Source organism: Xenopus laevis, chromosome 1L, assembly GCF_017654675.1.
Source record: "Xenopus laevis strain J_2021 chromosome 1L, Xenopus_laevis_v10.1, whole genome shotgun sequence".
Classification (NCBI taxonomy): domain Eukaryota; kingdom Metazoa; phylum Chordata; class Amphibia; order Anura; family Pipidae; genus Xenopus; species Xenopus laevis.
The window spans coordinates 64,457,286-64,476,562 of NC_054371.1; the positions used below are offsets into that span (position 1 = coordinate 64,457,286).

Sequence of the window (19,277 nt, forward strand, 5' to 3'; positions counted from 1 at the left end):
GCCCCAGTCACCTGCACTAATCACAATCTGACTGTGATCTGCCACACTAATAATCAGCCACTTGCACACATCAGATCTTGTCCCTAGAGGTGTAAAGGAGGTCTAGGCAGGCAGTCACCATTTTAGAGCACATCAGATTCAGCCTGAGCATTGAAACTGCACTGTGAGCGTCTTTTATGTCTAGTTTTTACTTCAAATTAAGGGAAAAAGAAGAGATCTAGTTGGTGCCTCACAAAGTGTCACACAGATTCAGCCAGTGAGACTTGTAGCAAATAAAAGGGTTAGTTAGATGTCCCTGCTGTTCCCTCCCCTGTGCACACACACACACACACTCTCACACACAATCATGGAAGGTCAAAAGTTGACAGCAAGCACTATCCTCTTGTCTTTCCCTCCCTGCTGGCTCCACTCCTTAGTTCCAGCTTCAACTCTGCTCCTGGTTTTGCACCTGGTCCCCGAGGCCGCCTCACGGCCGCTCGCTGCTGTTTACTGAGTTCTTGTCCTGATATCACTCCGCTGGCATGGAAGAGGAGGAGGAGGAGGAAGCAGTGAGAGAAGGAGGAGGAGGAGTAGAGCACTTGATCATTGTGATGGTGGCAGGAGGAGCAAAGTAACAGCAGCAACATTATCAGGCTCTGCTCTCTCAGCTCCCTTCAGCAGCCTCCACTGCTCTACTCTGGCTATTGAGTTGAGTGACTCCCCCCTCCTCCTCCTCTTGCTCCTCACTCAGGATTTATGTAGAAAGAGATACTTTCATTTCTATTGGTTCTTCTGCATGCTCTATTTTCTTCTTTTTTTTTCTCTCTCTCTCTTCCTCTCCCCTATTTTAAAAATGCAGGAGAGCCACAAAAAGTACTTTGGACGCTTTGCTGCCCACACAAGTAAACTTTTTCCCTTGCTCTGTGGAAGGGGGAATCCAGTGTGCTAGTGGCAGTCAGTGTGGCAGTCAGTGTGCTAGTGCTGTGAGTGAGGGGAGTGTGTGCATGTGTGAGTCTGTGTGTCACAGAGAGAGGAGCTTGTGTGTGTGTGAGTGTGTATGGAGCACAAGTGTGTGAAAGTGACAAGGATGTGTGGCCACCAAGTGACTGGACCTGCTCCTTTCTGGGGATTTATGAGACACATTGGATTATAGAGACAGAAGAACAGAAGCGATCTCCTGATAGCAGCCCTGAACTCCTGCTCTCTCTCATAGTGCAATATTGTAGCTTACTGCTGCTGCTTCTTCTGGGTTTTTTCTTTTCTTTTTTTCCCCATAAGAATGGGCGACCCCTTGCTCTCCTCCCTGGGGGCTGTGTTTGAGCTAAGGTGATGCACTGGCTACAAATACCTGCTAAGAACTCTTATGACAACCCTGTGACACATTAGAAACAAGTCGGCTCGCACCCCAACTTCCCTACTGACCGGCGGCGGCTGAATAAGTCACCTGGAGAAAAACAACGCAACCTATTGGCACCCGCAGAGTAACGTGGGCACTGAGACACTGGTGGTCGGGGGAAAGCAGTTTGTGGAGGGGGGGGGACTGCAAACTTATTTCCAAAATAGTGTGCACGGGGACCGGCATGGGGGATTTCGCAGCCCCCGCTGCCTCCAATGGTAGCAGCCTGTGTATCAGCACTGCCCTGGGAAGCGGCAGCGCCGGTAGTATCGGCGGGGTTGGAAGTCACAATAGTAATAATCCCCCTCCCAGCACTATTGGCCCCAGCGCAGCGAACAATGGGAGCAGCACGAGCATTCCTAAGCACAGCACCGTGGTAGAGCGGCTCCGGCAAAGGATAGAGGGCTGCAGGAGGCACCATGTCAGCTGTGAGAGCAGGTACCAGCAAACCCACGCCGAGCAACTGGACATGGAGAGAAGGGACACGGTGAATCTTTACCAGAGGAGCCTGGAGCAAAGAAGCAAGAAGTCAAGCGGCGGCAGCCACGGAGGTGCGTCTGCAGGAACAGCTACAGGGTCAGCCTCTGGAGGAGCTGGTGGCAACAAGCATCACCACCAACACCACCAGCAGCAGCAGGTCAAGCAGCAGGTCAAGCAGCAGCAGCAGCAGGATGCAGAGCCAGCGGGCAGCACAGCTGAGCAGCGGAACCACACTCTGATCATGGTAAGAGTTCGGGGGGTGGGGGGCACTATGGCTGCTGGAGTTTCCCTGCTTGGCATAAGGGGGAAGGAGGTGGAGGAAGGGGGTTTATCCCGTGTGTTTTCTGTTTTGAGACAGGGTTAGGGGCGGAGCCAAGAGTGTTGGGCAATGCCTCTAAAGTTCTAGCACTAATGGGTTTATGAAAGTCAACTAAAAGACTTTAACTTGAAAGCCAATGCGTCTTGTACTGCTTATGAATGGGTGCTCCTGACATCCCCAAGAACTTTTTCTATGCCAACCTGTCCTCTCTGGATGCTCTGCATGCTTAAGTCTTGGAGTGTTGGATTTCTTGCCATTGAATGAAGGGAAATAAAAGCTAACTCCAGTCCTGTTTAATCTTTTCGGTGATATCAGTGTTTGCCAAATGAATAGTTAGTTTTAACACTGATACATTATATCTGGTAGCCACCAAGTCCTTGGTCATTGGTGTTTGCAGCTGTCATGTCCCTGAGGCTGTGCAATTCCTCAGGCTTGGCTTGGATACCATATTGTTGCATAAATGAATGGCTTGTGTTCTTGAAGGCTGCACAGTTTTTTTTTTTTTTTTGCAGTTCTGTCCTTGATGTTTGACTGATAGGAGTTTACTGGCAAGAACCAGCCCTGATCCTTGAATCTCCTTAAGTGGCTTAGCCCCCACCACTATACAAGCCCTGCTTTACACAATGACCATTCAACAAAAGCAAGAGAAGCTTGCCAACTCTTATGTGGCTTGACTGTAGTTTCACATTAACCTTTCCTTTGGCTTCACATTAGGTCTAAGTTTGAGTTCATTACAAGCCCCTTTTCAGCTCTGAACAGACCATAAAGTGAAGAGAAGTGTTCAATTTAGCACTTTGATCACATTAAATAGAACCTAAATAGAACATATTCTCATACTTTAATAAAAAGAAGAGGATGTACAGTATATCAAGATACCCTACTGCCTTGTAATTATTTATTAGGAAGCAACAGAAGGGTAGTCAGGATGGAGACATACACAGGGGTTCTACAAATACTATTTTAAGCATAAGACTGAAAGTGCTGAGAATTCAAGGCATAGAGAGACAGGGAGGTCCATGTCCTGAAGTGCTTGCAATCTTTGTGTATGTATGTATGTATGTATATTTTTATTTGTATAGTACTCCTTGAGGGCAAAGCACTGTAGAGCAGAACAATAAATTAGTATTGACAAACAAGGAGTCATTGAAGTAAAAAGTTACAATTGGCGCATTATTAGAAATACAATTCACATAAATATAAAATATAATTACAATACAGATTAAGTGCTCAGTGTCAAGGAAACAAAAGGCTAGAGGACCCTACCCCATAGGGCTTACAGTCTAAATGGGAGGGTAACATACAGACATAATTCGGAGGGGTATTAAGGTGCTGTAGGTTACAGTTTGTTACACTGTTATATAAGTGCCAGTTCCAATTTCAGGTGTCGCAGCTGGAAAGAAAAAAGAATCATATTCAGACCGATGCAGCCAACAATGTATTCCACAACTTTTAATTGAATCTACCCTTGTCTGAATAAGATATAGATACGATATATTGTATTATTTTATCTATAATACTATACACGGCTTATGTGCAGGCCTTAGGTGGTGTAAGTGCTAAATATTACTCTGCTCAATCAGCACCATATATGCCGGAGATGGACAGTTTCTTTTAGTCCTCCATATGTTAACACAAGAAATTCCTTGTCAAACTGCAAGTCACAGAAACCCCCTAGAAGTCGGATTTTGGTTGGCTAAGGTGACCGATCTTCTGGCTTTAAAACTCAATCCACATACAGCTTACATAGAAGCTTTTAAGATGCATGCTGCAGACTGCACTGGTCATTGTGGCAATGGGGATTTTATTTGTGTCCGATTTTAAATGGGCAAGGAGGAATCTCTGTGTGCATTATAGCTTCACACAATGCTAAGTCAGCTTACTTGAGACTTTGATATTCAGTTTTTATTTCCAGGCAGGAAACTAAAAGTAGATGTATGTGTTTGAGTAAGGGTTGGGTACAGCATGGTGCCACTTCTGTGCCGAAATAGACATGTTACATAGGGAAGAAAAGCAGCTTGCTAGGTCCAAAGGCGGCTGGATTTTTGTGGTTATGAGAGAAGGAGGAGCAGCAGATCATGGGGGTGGGGACGGAGTGCTAAGTGTGCATCCTTCCCTTTTGTAATCAGGGCACTGTCACAGCATAGGCAGGTCTGTGTTTGCTGCTCACTTTGGAGGAATTAAGTTTCCTTTGACAGTGGCGAAGTGTGTGTCTTGTCGAGGGGGAGGGGTGTTTGCACAGTAGTGGCTATTTCCCTGGCTCTCTCCTCCCTCCCTCTGATGCTGTTAGACTGGTTAGATATCTTACATGAAGCAGCAAACTCTCACCCCCCCCTCCCCATTTACTTAGCTTCTCTTGCATTAAGGCATAATCAGCCCTACTCTTCCTCATGTAATGCTGTAGAAAGAAAGGATCATCTCTCTTCAATACTCCCAGCGAGAGAAGGGCAGAGTTTAATTCCCATAAACACCTCTGCTTTATTTAGTGTTAGGATGAGAGCCGAGCTAGATTACAGGATAGAGCAGAGCTGATATTATTATGTGCCGGGGAGAAGTGAATAAGGTGTATAGACAGAGGCTTCTGCCGCCTGCTGATACATCTGCTATTCTGTATCCCTTTCTCAACACCCCGAGTGCTGCTTCTTTCTTCTCAAATATACCAATATGTGTACAGGGCTGTACAAAGCCTTCCTGTCTCAGGACAGTGGGAAACACAATGCTTTTTACAATAAATCTCTTTTTATAATATGAACAAATTAAAAACTGTCCTGATCTGTGTTGTGAAAGAAAAAAAAATATATATATATATATATATATATATACACACACACACACATGCTGTGTACACTGGATATCAACCCCTAATTTTTTTCCCCACAGAAAGAGCAAATCTTCCTGTAGTTATGACACTGGTTACCAGTTGATAACAGCTAGCAGATAACCCCACTTTATTACATATATCCTTCTGTTTATATAGGTCAAACCTACAGACGTTGATCTAAGTGTTCCTCGCAGTGTCTAAAACCTGTTTAATATAAGCTGTATTTTTTTGCAATGAAGTAGTTAAATGCATTTTGTTAAACAAGCCGCCTAGCTGTGCTAACCAGTTATTGGGAAGATGCTGTACTTTCTTTTCTTTCTTTTTTTTTTTTGCTCCTGGAAATGTTCCATTACCGCTGCAGCTTGCAAGGCTTTTGTTTCTCAAGACAAAAAAAGAATGTGCCCAGTTATCCTCCTGTCTGTTTCAGTTGTTGGATCAAGAACACAAGGGGAGGAGCCCTGCGCTTTCAACCTAGAGACATGTTTTGTGTCTCTCTCAGACAGGAAGCTGCAAACCTCACCAAGCTTTCCTGAAGCACAAGAGATCACCCGTAATATCGACTTAGGCAGGTGGTACTGTACAAACCTGTTACAGTCTGGCAGGGATAGACAAGGATTCTATCTTTACAAAGAACATTTATAACATTGAGGTTCAGTTCTCTTTCTTTCTATTTATTATAAATATATATTTAAATTTGTGTATCTACTTTATATGGAATAAATAATTTTATGCAATGTACAGGCACAGGTAGTAAAGGACAGAACTTTCTGTACTTTACGTAGAATGAACGGTGGGTGTGTGGCTTGACATCTCAGCATATATTCCCATAGGTAACATAGTTTACACTGTGCTGAATGTTTTTTTCTCTTTGGGATGGCTCTGTGTTTAGGATCCCTCGTTATCATTTTGAACTACTGAAATCCAATGGGATGACAACTGTTGTGACCATTTAGAAAGGAATTGGTTAGTGCAGCTGACCTAAAATCACAAAGCCTTGCTCTTTTCTGGTCATGCAGACACGCCAATGAATTTGTGAGATTTGGCCATAGATGAACGAGGCCAAATTGAATTAACTGTTTGGCACGCCACCAACTTAACATTGAGTACACATTCAAATTCTAAATCTGATCATAATGAGCTGATGTTGGAATCAAACCCAGCTTCTCTGAGAGTCATATCCCATAGTTTTACCCACTGAGGCAAATGTTTTGCACTTGATGCCCCTTTTTTAATTTCATTTAATAAGTGCTTTTGTATAGTTGTGATTTGATATGTTTCACAAAGTGGGCTAATTCGTCAATACTGGACAAATTTGCACCAGAGCTGTAAACCATGGCAACTAATCAGTGGCATAACTTGGGCCCTCAGTAGATATTTTTTTGCAGAGGGACCCAGCAGGAACAGTCCCTCCAGGCCTGCGCTGCACCTCCCAGCTGTCACAGCACCAGTATTTAAAAGGTAAAAGGTGGGGGAATGATGTAGCAGACCCAGTTGTCTGGGCTCCCCTGCAACTGTGGGATCTGCTGTTTCGGTAGTTATACTACTGCAATTAATCAGGTTTTTAGGTTTGTTGGTTTACTGGTAGCTGGCCTGGATTTGTAGCAAGGCCACATAGGCCTGGGTCTAGGGTGGCACAATTTCAGGGGCATGCCACCCAGCTGCATCTTCTTCCTAATGCACTGAGGACTGGACGCACAACAAATCTCTTATTTACTTGCGCATCTGGGGTGGGCAAGGGGGAGGTGGAGCGGACAGACATCGGCCAGTCTAGGGGTAGCGGAAATAGAAATCCTGCCCTGGCTATAACCACTTATCACTGATTGGTTGCTACTACCTGCTATCAGGGCCTACTAGGGATAGGCAGAAGAGGCACCTGCCTAGGGCGCAATGATAGAAGGCACTAGGCAGGTACCCCTTAAATTGTCTTCTGCCTACCCCTAGTACGTTTTTGCAGCCCTCTTCCATTTTTGCCTCTGCCCCATCCCTCTGTTGCTCTTCCACCTCTCTCCTCCTCCCCTCCATCGCTTTCCCCTTCTCTCCATCACTCTCCCCTCCGTCACTTCCACCTCCCCTCCCCTCCCCTCTTTCACTCCCACCTCCCCTCCCTCGCTCTCCCCTCTATCACTCTCCCCTCCGTCAATCCCAGCTCCCCTCCGTTAATCCCACTTTCCTGCATGAAGTCGCGGAGGGAGGAGCAGGGAGCAAGGGTGCCTGGTCCTGCCTGCTATAGGGCAAATCATTCAAATTAGGGATGCGCTAAATCCAGGATTTGGTTCAAGAATTTAGAATGATTTTTTGAGTACTGGGGCCATATTTAAATATGAAACTTAGGGTTTGTATTTTGTTTGTTTTTTATGAGTGATTTAGTATTCAGCCAAATTCAAAAATTATGGATTCAGTGGCATGCTGTGTTGGCAGATTGTTTTAGATCTACACCAGGAGATTTCATCATTGCTGTTCTGATAGCTAGCATCACCAGCCTAAAGTACCACACTGCAAGATACTTCTGCTGTTCTGTAGCTGCATTGGAGAACAAGCAATAGGCAGAAAGGTTGAGAACAGTTTTTAATGAGATTCCATACTGATGAACAACCCTTGAATATGATTCTACTCACTGTATATATGTGTGGCACATTAATTGCTATTAAAATTGTGCCAGCAGTCATTCTACTCAGTGTATTTGCAGAGAAACTGACAGCACATTTCATATTCATTGTATGCATTGTCTAAGCAAATATCACGCATGGGTATCTGGGCAAATATTTAAGCGCTGCGATAGAACTTTAGATTTATTGTGTTGCCTTTGCTGTTTTTTTGTAGGCTGGGTGAAGCAGTCTTCATTTGTACTAATTGCTTTTCAGTCAGGAGATGCTGCTATACCCAACTGTGTAAAACTGCCTGCTGAGAAATAGCGCATGCAGTATCATAAATCACATGCTCTATCAAACCATGGATGCTCTTACAGATATGCCTGTCAGTGTTACAGCAAGCTCTGTCACATATCAGTAATTTGTCGGTTTGGGTTGCTGTTCCTTTAAAAAAGCACTTATCTAAATGGGTGTGCTGTAAGTGAATGCCACGTGCTAGAGGTAGAATCCTTTAAATTGGCATTAGGGGATATTGATACAAAAAAATGGAAGTACCGTACCATAGGGGTACTATGCCGATCAGCTACAGTATCAATTTAGAAAACAAGTAGTAGGGAAGTAGGGAATTCTTTGATAAAAGAGTTAACATCTTGTCAAGAAGTGTCAGAAATTAACCTTGACTAAAAGACACATGAAAAATACTAGAAAATCAGCAAATTGTAAATAAAGTTGATCACATGTGAATTTATAAAACTAATACAGAATGCAAAGAAAATCTTTTGTGGAGGATTTGGTACTTGTTAGTTTCTTCAGTGCAAGGTTCTTATTTATTCAGGTATTCATAACAAAATCCCTAATCTCTAAAACTTTTAAAGGCACATTTTTGCCATCTGAAATACGATAAAATATGTCACTTGTACATGTACATATGACTGTGTCACATAAAACTGCTGTGGGTTTCCACTGGCATCATTAAGGCAATCTAACGTGATGGAACAACCTTCAATCACTAACCACTTACACTCAAACTTATGCCTCACAAATGTTTTTATCAATACCAAGAGAAAGTCTGTGTTAACAGTAGTGGCCTCTGTGCGCCATAAACAGAACTGATAGCATTGGGAAGATAGCAGCCGATCCCTCTGTTAGACTGCAAGTATTTTCCCAAAGGAATAAAACTGCAAGTGTTTAGTTACAGAGAGAAATATTTATTTGAGGCACATTTTATGTTTGCAAGCAAAGCATTTAGCATTTAGTTGTTGTAAATACATTATAATGAACAGAATTTTTATTGGCATGACTATCACCTATAAGCCCTGTACCTACATCCAGTAGAGCCACATATAGCACTATCTTTGGGTCCTGAGCTGAACATACACTGGCTAATAAAGCTCCCTCAAAACCTAATCAGTAGCTTATGGGCTAGGGTTGCTACTTTTGCCTGTGGCAAAGGGGCAGGGTTATGATGTTTTGGTCCAGGCTATGGCATTGGTAATGTAGGGCAGCGGTCCCTAAACTTTTTTGCACCACAGACTAGTTTAAAACAAGACAATTTTTCCAAGGACCGGGAGGGGGCAGGCTAATGCGTGGGTGCATTTCAGGCTTACCAAAAAACACTGTCCAAACAGTGTTTTGGTCCATGTCACAATCAGTAGAATGTGTCCTGGGCTTCGCACCATTGTTGTCATGGCGGTGGCATATCAGGAAGCTGAAATTGCATGTAATTGGGGCCTTCTGTAATTGGTTTTGCAGCTATTATAGACTGCAGCCAGGGCCAGAAGAGGCCTGGTTTGGCACAGTCCGCAGCCCCGGTGGTTAGGGACCCCTGATGTAGGGGGCTTCTCATTGACATCGTAAGTAGGCATTTCAGGAGCATTTCAGGCAGATTTTTGTTAGGGGTTCATATTGTTAAATGCTGGACAGGTATTATTGAATAAAAAAACAGGCTGTCTTGTTCAAAAAACACAGAGGTAGTAGCCCTATTATGTATGGGGCTGTGTAATGGGCACTTGGGTCCTGCCGAAAATCAGACAGATATCAAACGACAAGAAAATCCTGTTGGATGAGGACAGCATCAGCGTGTTGATGCAGTCCCAACCGGTCTCTGTGAGTCCCCATTATGATCTGAATGTTGGCATAGAACCCAAAAATCGGATCATACTGATTTGGCACATTGCATTTATGTCTAATTTAGGTAAAGATCCTCTTTAATGGAAACCTCACCAAAGTTCCTTGATCCTAGTATGTATTCCCAGCTTACCTAGTCAGACAGAACTAGGTTTGCCACCTGGCCTGGATTTTACCGGCCTCGTCTGTAAAAATGTTGGTTGATCCCAATGTTAATAGGGAAAAAATATAAATATATAGGACGGAACTCTGATCCAGATATATAATTATGCTCAGAATTGCAGATACTACCTTTACACTTCAAACTGTAGTACTGTACTTTTTGAAACAAAAATAAATAATTTGCTTACATTTGTATAATTTGTAACAAAATAACAGTGAAACTAACAAGAATAATGGTATCTTCTCCCTAATAACACAGGGGTCCCTTTAGGATGGAAAGTAGATAAAAGTACAAAGAACATAATAATTTGTATATTAATTGTTCGATTTTTTTCAGAACAGGGTATATACATCAGGGACATTGATCCTACAGCCCTACAGCTTTTGCTGATCATCTGAAGGCAAGTGAGTGATGCTTGGAGTTGTGCTTGACAAAATCTGGAAGGTTATAGGTTGGACATGCAACCTAGCAATTTAGTCTTTTCATATGGGCCAATTAATCCTTTAAAATAAAACATCATAACTTTATGTGTGCACAGAATATTCTTTTTATCCATTTTTCTATTAAAGAAGGCAGAATATTGCTTACCACTGCTAAAACAGGCACAAGAAGAATGGCAAGCAACATGGCAGGTCCAGTTAAAGGCATGATTGCAAATAATGAATAAATGTATTTTGACAACAAAAAAAAACCACGCCCTCATATCAAGCTCTGTTCTTCCCTAGATTAAGTTTGCCTGTCGTTGTCAAATTCTCCATTATAATTAAAGCTCTTCATACATAGTGAAATGACTAATGTGCATTTCTCATGTGGCTCTCCTATTTTATTTTCATATATTCTAGGCAGCTCTCTAATATTTCCTTATCTGCAGAGATCAATTTTCTTTTATTTGCCTGTTTAATGTTTTAGCAAGTATCACTTTTAATTGAAGATTTCATGTATCTAGAGTAATTGTGATATTGCTATTATAAAAGAAAATGGAATTCCTTACTTCTCATATTGTCAGTGCTTTTTATGTGGCACTAGAACAATGGCAAATAATTGTAGGGAATAGCTGCTCATTACTGATACTGACAGTAGACATTGCTGTAATATTTCCAAGACTCATTCCTTTAGTGGTCCCCGTTTTCTGTCTGAAAGACTTAAATCAAGCCAAAGGGGCAATGGAAAACTTGCCACTTTTGTGTTCTTTGTTGTGGTGATTTTTAGGACCTTTTTTTTGTTTCTTGTGATTTGTGTTTTTTTTGTTTTTTGTGATTGCTGTAGCAACATTATAGGTTGGTTTGGAACTGCCCCCTGAGCTACTGCCTATCCATGGTGTCAAAGAACCTGTTACCTGTGTCTTGTTTTATTGTTTTATTCTGTTGTTGATTTATTGTTGCCCCCTACACTGCCCCCAAGTGATAATCCCATTGTGAATATTGTAATATTTATCTACAGCTCTAATAAACAAGTCGATATACCATAAGTACTACAGTACTTTCAGTATTACATGCTGAAATGTTTATTAAAGTTAAATAGGTTAACATAGTTAGGAATAGGATACAGAATGTGCATAACTGTTGTAGAACACACAGGAGGTCATTTATTAATATTGGGCAAATTTGCCCATGGGCAGTAACCCGTGGCAACCAATCAAATTGCTGCATTCATTGTTCTACTTGCAGCTGGCTTTAAAAAGCTAATCACTGATTGGTTGCTATAGGTAACTGTCCATGGGCAAATTTGCCCAGTGTTGATAAATGAGCCCCACAGTATTAACCACAGACAGTTAGGCAACAGAAATGTGGAAGAATTTTAATATTTGAAAAATGGAATGCAACAGAAATCTGCATCAGCCTGCCTGCTTAAAGTAAAGTATAATTTAAATACTCTTGGTTGCTTTTTTACAGGTATGGCTGCATTCTGAGAATGCCAAAACCAGTTCTTATATAAAGAACGAGATGTATTTTTAAATTTGCTGCAGGAAACTTTACTGCCTATGCATTCTATTCCTTGGTACCGACATACATTTCTTGGCTATGTCATACAGAAATAAACAGTGAATGATATTTCTCCCATTTGCAATAATACAGATTATCTTCAGAATCTACAGAAACTAGCTTTTGCTTTTTCTTTGTGTTATGGTAAGTCTCCAAGTTTATGATCTAACCACCAACCGCGTCTTTCACCCACTGTGAGCTGTTGCAAGTTCACCACATTTCTCACCTGGATGTAAATCTCAGTTGCCTTTGGCTGCCAGTGATTTCAAACTAAAGGAATTCAGATTTCTCAGGGTGCTGGTAATTCTTTAGACATTTGCGTGAAACAGTAAACTATTAAACATCCTGTAGTATGATTTCCATATAAGTTGAGAAAACAATTGACAGTATCAAAAATGCACTGAAATGGTTTACATGAATTATCATTTGTCTTTGCCTATGGCTTTGGACAAGAGTCTATATATATATAATCAGTGATCAGCTACAAAGAGTGGGACATCCTACTTTAAGAAGGTAATAGTTTCACACACAGATTTATCAGTTGTGTACCTGAACATTCCTTGTTACACAGGAGTCCATATGCATATTCATGTAGTACAGCTAGGGCTGATGCTCATTTTTACTATGAGCTTTTAGGGTTAGTCCACACAAGGAGATTCTGGGAGATTTAGTCGCCTGGCGACTAATCGCCTCTTCTTCTGGGCGACAATCTCCCTCTCTTTGCGAGTCTTCCCATCCGCTATAATGAATAGTCGCCTGCGCTAAAGCACACGCGTCACTTCATTTTCCAAAGTCGCTCGAAGTTTCCTCGTGAGGCAACTTCGGGCGACTTTGGAAAATCCCAGAATCTCCTCGAAACTTCTCGTGTGGATTAACCCTTAACATAAATAGGGAAGTTCCTCTTTATTCTATGTATGCATTGATGGTTAGTGTGCCTTGTTTCTTCTCAGAATCATGTCCTCCTTTGATCTCCTTGATCTGTAGTGATCAGTGTGCCCATTCTTTATCATTCAACTCCACTTAATTTCCTACTCCAAACTATACATATACATGACTTACTTTTTCAGTTTCGGACTGGGGCACCAGGGGCCTGTCCAAAAACCTTAGATCAGGGGCCCCATCTCAGTACTATTATTCTTCCTCTCCTCACTCATCCGCTATTCTCCTAGTCTCTTTTCTTTACATACTAGAATACTATAATCTATTATTCAATCTATTTAGCCTTTTTGTTCTCATAGAAATAAAGAATTACTATGAAATATGCCAAATTTTTAACAGCATGAGGGCCCACTGACACCTGGGCCCACCGGGAGTTTTCCTGGTATCCCTGTTGGCCAGTCCGACACTGTACTTTTTCCTTTCTTTTTTTGTCTTTCTGCTGCAGTTCACTGCTATGTCAGTTTACACTGCTTCCACAGTCATCTGACTTGTCCTTGGCTTGATTCCTAAAGTTGCTTCTGTTGAGGAAATATCGCATGCTAACTGATTTCCTTCACTGTAAGCTTCATCTTTCATGTGCAGTATAAGGAATACTAGTTATATACCACACTTACAGACAAACACGATGCCTTTCTCAAGACACAACATTCTGCTTTTAACTTATCTGACTCTTCCACAAATTGTCTGACTCACAACATGAATTCACTGCCACAGTAAGCTGATTTTAATTTAGAGCTTAAAGGGAATCTATGCCCCCCGAACAATGTAGGTCTCTATAAAAATATATTGCATAAAAAAGCTCATATGTAAAACTCTGCTTTATGTAAATAAACTATTTTCATAATAACAAACTTTTTTTAGTAGTATGTGCCATTGGGTAATCCTAAATAGAGACATTTTAAAAAAATAGGGGTCGCCCGTTGAGATCCAAGGCAAACCATACATGTTAGTTCACATGAACCAATTAACAGATATAGTTATATATTTTGCTTCCACACTTCTTGTTACAGTTAAAGCTGTAGTATTTCCGGTCAGCTGATCTCTGAGGCAGCACAGAGACCATCACAAAATGGTGTCTTGAGGGAAGAGATATAAAAGGGCAATATTTATTAAAAATATATACCAGTTTTATAAGATTCTTTAATGTGCCACTTAATATGATATACATTGTTGCTTAAATATTTATTTTGGGGGTATAGTTTTCTCATTCCATTATTAAGGTATGTTATTACTAGACACTTGTGATCTGTTAAAGGGGTTGTTCACCTTTGAGATAACTTTACGTATGATGTAGAGAGGGATTTTCTGCAACAATTTGCAATTGGTTTTTATTTTTTATTTGTGGTTCTTGAGTTATTTAGCTTTTTATTCAGCAGCTCTTCAATTTGCATTTTAAGCAATCTGGTAACTACGGCCCAAATTACCCTAAGAACCATGCATTGATTTGAATAAGAGACTGCATTTTTTAGAAGGGAACAGCGACACCCATTTCAAAGCTGCAAAAAATCGGAAGAAAAAGACAAATAAATTTAAAACATAAATAATGAAAACCAATTGAAAAGTTGCTTAGAATTGGTCGTACATACTAAAAGCTACTTTAAAGGTGAACCATCCCCTTTAATCGGTGTGGCCCTGTTCTTGCTTGTGCACCAACAAATATCTTTTGCCTGTCCCACTGTACTGGAACTTTCATTTCTTAACACAACTGCATATATCACTGATTATGAGAAAGGATTTAATGACCTTCCCTTCATCAGGGTCGATTATTCCTAAAAATTACAACTAAAAAGATCCTGAATGCGATCATGCTGTTTTTGCAATATTAGCAGGGAGTAAGCAGTCTGGAATGTAACTACAACTTCAGAATATTGTCCAAAGGTGCAAATCATACATCTCCTGTTTGTCTACAAAAACCCTGAGGTTCACTGTCACAAGGAATTGTAATGTACAAGTTGCTTTTAGTTAGTGAACGTTTCCCATGTTGCTGTGGCTGAAAAGGTGGCCATTATTTGAAGGACTGCAGGGGAGTGCGAATGTTTGTTGGGGATATTTTTAATCCATGTAATATGACTACCATATTCACTTATAGGAAATAGCAGCAACTACTGTTGTCATGAGACAGCTGAAAGGATAAAAAAAACAAGCAAATAAATTGTGAAAGTATTTTGGAATGTTAGAGGTATGAAACTGGAAACACAAAATCTGTTTGATAGAACACATTACATAAACAGCAAGTAACTCTATACTCTGGAAGAGGTTGGTTGGCTGTTACCGAGGGCACAAAACTTGCACATGATGCTACACGGTAGGATTGAATTAAAATGTCAAGCAATCCAATGGAAATGGATGAATGCCATCCCATGTCACTGGGAACCTGTGGAACTGCATTCAGGATTTTTTACATTATTAAAGGAGAAGGAAAGCTACCAAAGTCTTATACAGAAGCCCATGTGTACATAATAGAAGGAAATAAATGTGGTGTTTCTTTTGAGGGTTTACCAGTGTATTTATATATACCTTTCTGATAACTCTTACTTTGTTTTAACCTTGCCTTCTCCTTTAAAGAGGAATGTTGGTAACACTTTCTAGGGCCATAAAGCCTCAGACATTCCCATAGGTAGGCAAAAGTACAAACTCATAGCAACCAATAAGATGCTTGATTTCATTCAAAAAGTAGAATGGTAAATGCTACCTGTTGACTTGTTTCTATAGGATTTTAGAGATAGCGCAAGCAATATACCTGTCACAAAACAGGGATGGTCAACCTGCATCCAAAAGCTTTTATTGAACATCATACCTGTAAACCGTCCCCAGATTTTTTCGTCAACCTATATTTATACCCCATATGGGAGCAGAGCAAAAGGCATGGTCGGGACCTGGCCAAAAAAACACCAAGGTTTGGTTCCCAGGCAGCTTTCACCTCCAGAACTTCCATCATCCTGGAATTTTTTGTTAAAAACCAGCTAAAGGACAAAAGGCTTGACACACTTCAATTATGTAATCCTATCCCTTCAGATAGGAGGTCCCATGAAATTCACAAGAGTCCCCATTTTCAATAACTCTGTCCTTGCCTATAAGGAACAGAATGAGCCTGTGCTAAATATTCACTTAAAGACGATACATTTTCAAAATGAGGTTTCTTTGTCTGTTTTACTGTTAGTGTTTTTCTTTTTTTTTATATGTGGATGAAATAGAATAATGTGTAAATTGTATTTAATGTAGGGTTTTAGTATCAAATGGGCGTTCTTGATTTTAAATACGTTTTTAGCAAAGCTGTCACAGATGTAGAAGAATTTTACATTATAAAGGGCAGGAAAGTTATTTTGAGTTGTACTTTCTATCATAAAGTATCTGAACTTGTGTTAGGTCTATATATCTAACAAACACGCACTTCAGACGCATTAATTATAACTAAAGAATAGAAATATTTAAGATAATCACAGCTTGCTCACACAATGCCAGTTTTACTCAAGCTGGCTTTAACATTGGACTTTCTCCTACAAGAATTAACCTGAGTGCTACAATCAAACTGTAAAAACATTTAGCACGTCGCTTTGTGCTTGTTTGCTTTGCTTAGGAGCAGGACCTGAGGTTATTTAAATTAATGGCACGCAGTGAAGGAGCCAATATGTATACTTCACATCCACCCACCTTTTTTCTTTCTGCTTGCTTCGCTAATCGTGTGTGTGCTGGTTCGTGGCACTTTTTTCTCAGTGTAAATTAACTCATTCCAGGATTTAGGAACAAGTGTTCTGCAGTCCCTGCCTCCTGTTGTGTGACACTGTTTTAGCATATACATAGTATGAACTTGTATAGTCAGTTGTGTGGCTATGATTGTATATTTTTAGCCGGTGTTTTAAGTTCTTTATAGGCGGGATGCAGCAGATTTGATTTGGTTTGTTTAACGATATCCATAAGATGTTTATGATGATGTTACAGCATTGCTGTCCCACAGGAATGGGTGCCTGGATTACTCACGTAAAGTAGTATTGGTATTGTATTATGTGCACAGTGTAAGTATTATTTTAATGATTTGGAAATCTACTAATGTACCGTATAATCTGACTGTACCTTGCTAACTAAAGCACTCGAAAAATCATAGAATGTTTGCTTTTACTGTAAATGAGCTGCCTTTATTCACATTATATGGAATTTTCGCTACAATGGGAACAACAGAATATATGTAAAGCATTTGACCAAAGACCTCATTTCAAATGCTGAACTGCTGTTAATTGCTGTTAATTTCTGGTGTCAATATCTCTTTAAGGCCCCATTCTTAGTTTTCCCTGAGTTGAGAATGACCCCTATACATTATGAAAAACACATGCAGAAGCACTAAGGGGCACAAGAAAACAATTACAATATAAGTCAATGGCAATGCATTTTCAGGAGATCTGTTTGCTGCAGAGGAGCACATTTACAGCAGGCGACAAATCTTATTGTGTGCCATTGCCCTTACGTGAGCTCTCACAGTTGCTCTACAGGGTTGAGGAGGGAATATAGAAAATACTGTAGTTTCTAGGACCCTGCTACAGAATTTAGACCTCTGCCTAACAGGGACCTTGTAAAATGATTTGATGCCCTCCGAGGATGAGAGCAAGAAAGCTGGTCAAAATATATAACACTTGATAAATAAATTGCACTGCTGTGAATTGTGCAATGTAATCTAATTAAACTGGTCAAAAGCTGACCTTATTGCTTTCACCCAGTATGGCTGCATGTCACTTTATGTCTGGACAATCAAAAATGAAAAAGATTTGGGAGGTATGTGATCATCTTGAACACCAGGAGATTTCTCATTCTTCTTCCTGTCTACTTTTACGCTTTATATATTTTAATAGTCATATAGTTTGGGCCCAAAATCTTTACTGTTTCAGAGATATTATTGTCAGTGTGTGTCTTTCATTGCTTTTCATCATCTGCTGTATCAGATCTGAACAGATCTGAACTGAACACATACAAGGTGTTCTTCACGTTGGCAACAGCACTAAATGAAAGAGCAATAGACTGCTAAGTAATATTTAGCAGCCTGTTATTAATAGTCTATTGCAGTTAAATGAGTTCTTCAAGCTTAATTGGTTGCCAAGTTAAATGTTTTTTCCCTCTCTGAGTCAAATAAAGTAAAAGTCTGAATAGCTTTACCCATTTGATTTATTTAGCTACTTATACACTAGTTAGTCCCTGATTAATTCTTTCTTATAGATCAGGATCCTGAGATTGCTTCTTGGTTTTATACCATGAGGATGCAACATTTTGTTACAATTTCCACCAAAGTTGTCAAATCCTGAGCACTGGCACATTCTGTCTCCCTCTCTGTATTTATGCAGTAAACAAGAGGGCATACCTCAGTATGAAGCTTGGACCAGTAAGGCTATAAGAAAGAGCACCCAATAAGCTGAAGAAGAAACTCATAGAAACTAGGTTTCACACTACTCATACTTTACTGGCTTTACTTATGCTCATGCATTTTTCGGCAGAGGTCAGAAGATACTCGTGGGAAAACAAACCCAGACTACCTACAGCATATGCATTTGAACTTAGGTTTTATATTAACAAATTTTTTGTTTTTTGTATAGAATAAACTATAATAGTTTTTACTAGGCAAGTTAGTGGTAGCAACAAGCAGTTCATGATAAAAGTTGACTACATTACAGATCTATGCTTTATTGTCTTTATTTTAGAACTAAAAACTAAACCATAACTAAAGAAGCTGCTAGAAATGTTGTACATGATGTTTTCAGTTTCTGTACCAGCCCAAGGCAACCACAGCCCTTTAGCAGGGAAGATCTGTGCCTGAAAAAGATGTCCCAGTAGCTCCCCATCTTCTTTTCTGATGATTAACTGCACATGCTCTGTGCTGCTGTCAGTTACTGAGCTAAGGGACCGACTAAAAATATATAGTACACATAGAATATAAATGTCACAGTATAAGGCTGATTAGTAATAAATACAGATAATTACTACATGGCAACACAGAAACCAGTGCAATTAGCATCACAATTTAATAATCAGCCCTGTAGCATCAGCTTATATTACAGACACACCTCATTTTCTACTTTATAATTTGTTACGACCCTTAAGATTAGTTTCTCAACAGCTGCTCAGTGCCCACTGAGCATGTGAGTGACCCCTGTGAAAATATGGTGACCCCCTGGGACAAGTTTGAAGTCCTGGAGCATTGCTGCTATTGAGAAGCTGAAACTTTACACTGGTGCAATAAGTTCATTATATAAAATATGACATTTTAGCAATATTCATTTTTGGGGTTTAGTTCTCCTTTAAAGTGCTAATGTTTCTTTTATTATTTCAGTGTTACACAGGCTATCATCATGGTTATACTGTATATTTAGGGGCCACAATACATTAAAAATCCTCCTTCTAAAAACAATATTGTCATTATTTTAGTGTATATCTTCCTACTAGCTGTGAGAAATTGTATGGGTTGTTACTGCTGTTAGGGCTGTATATCGTCTTGCTTTCCTCCTA

The 19,277-nt window shown here is 40.3% G+C and overlaps 1 protein-coding gene across 2 annotated transcripts in view; it reads left to right on the forward strand.

The window, feature by feature from the left end:
- The first annotated feature begins 471 nt into the window (after positions 1–471).
- The window catches only part of LOC108699635 (mastermind-like protein 3), a 224,784-nt gene continuing 205,978 nt past the window's right edge, over positions 472–19,277 (forward strand). For both annotated transcript variants that reach the window (XM_018231729.2, XM_041589817.1), the window contains exon 1: positions 472–2,099. In XM_018231729.2, coding sequence (XP_018087218.1) covers positions 1,560–2,099 — 540 coding nt within the window. In that variant the 5' untranslated portion in view covers positions 472–1,559. The remainder of the gene's footprint in view (positions 2,100–19,277) is intronic.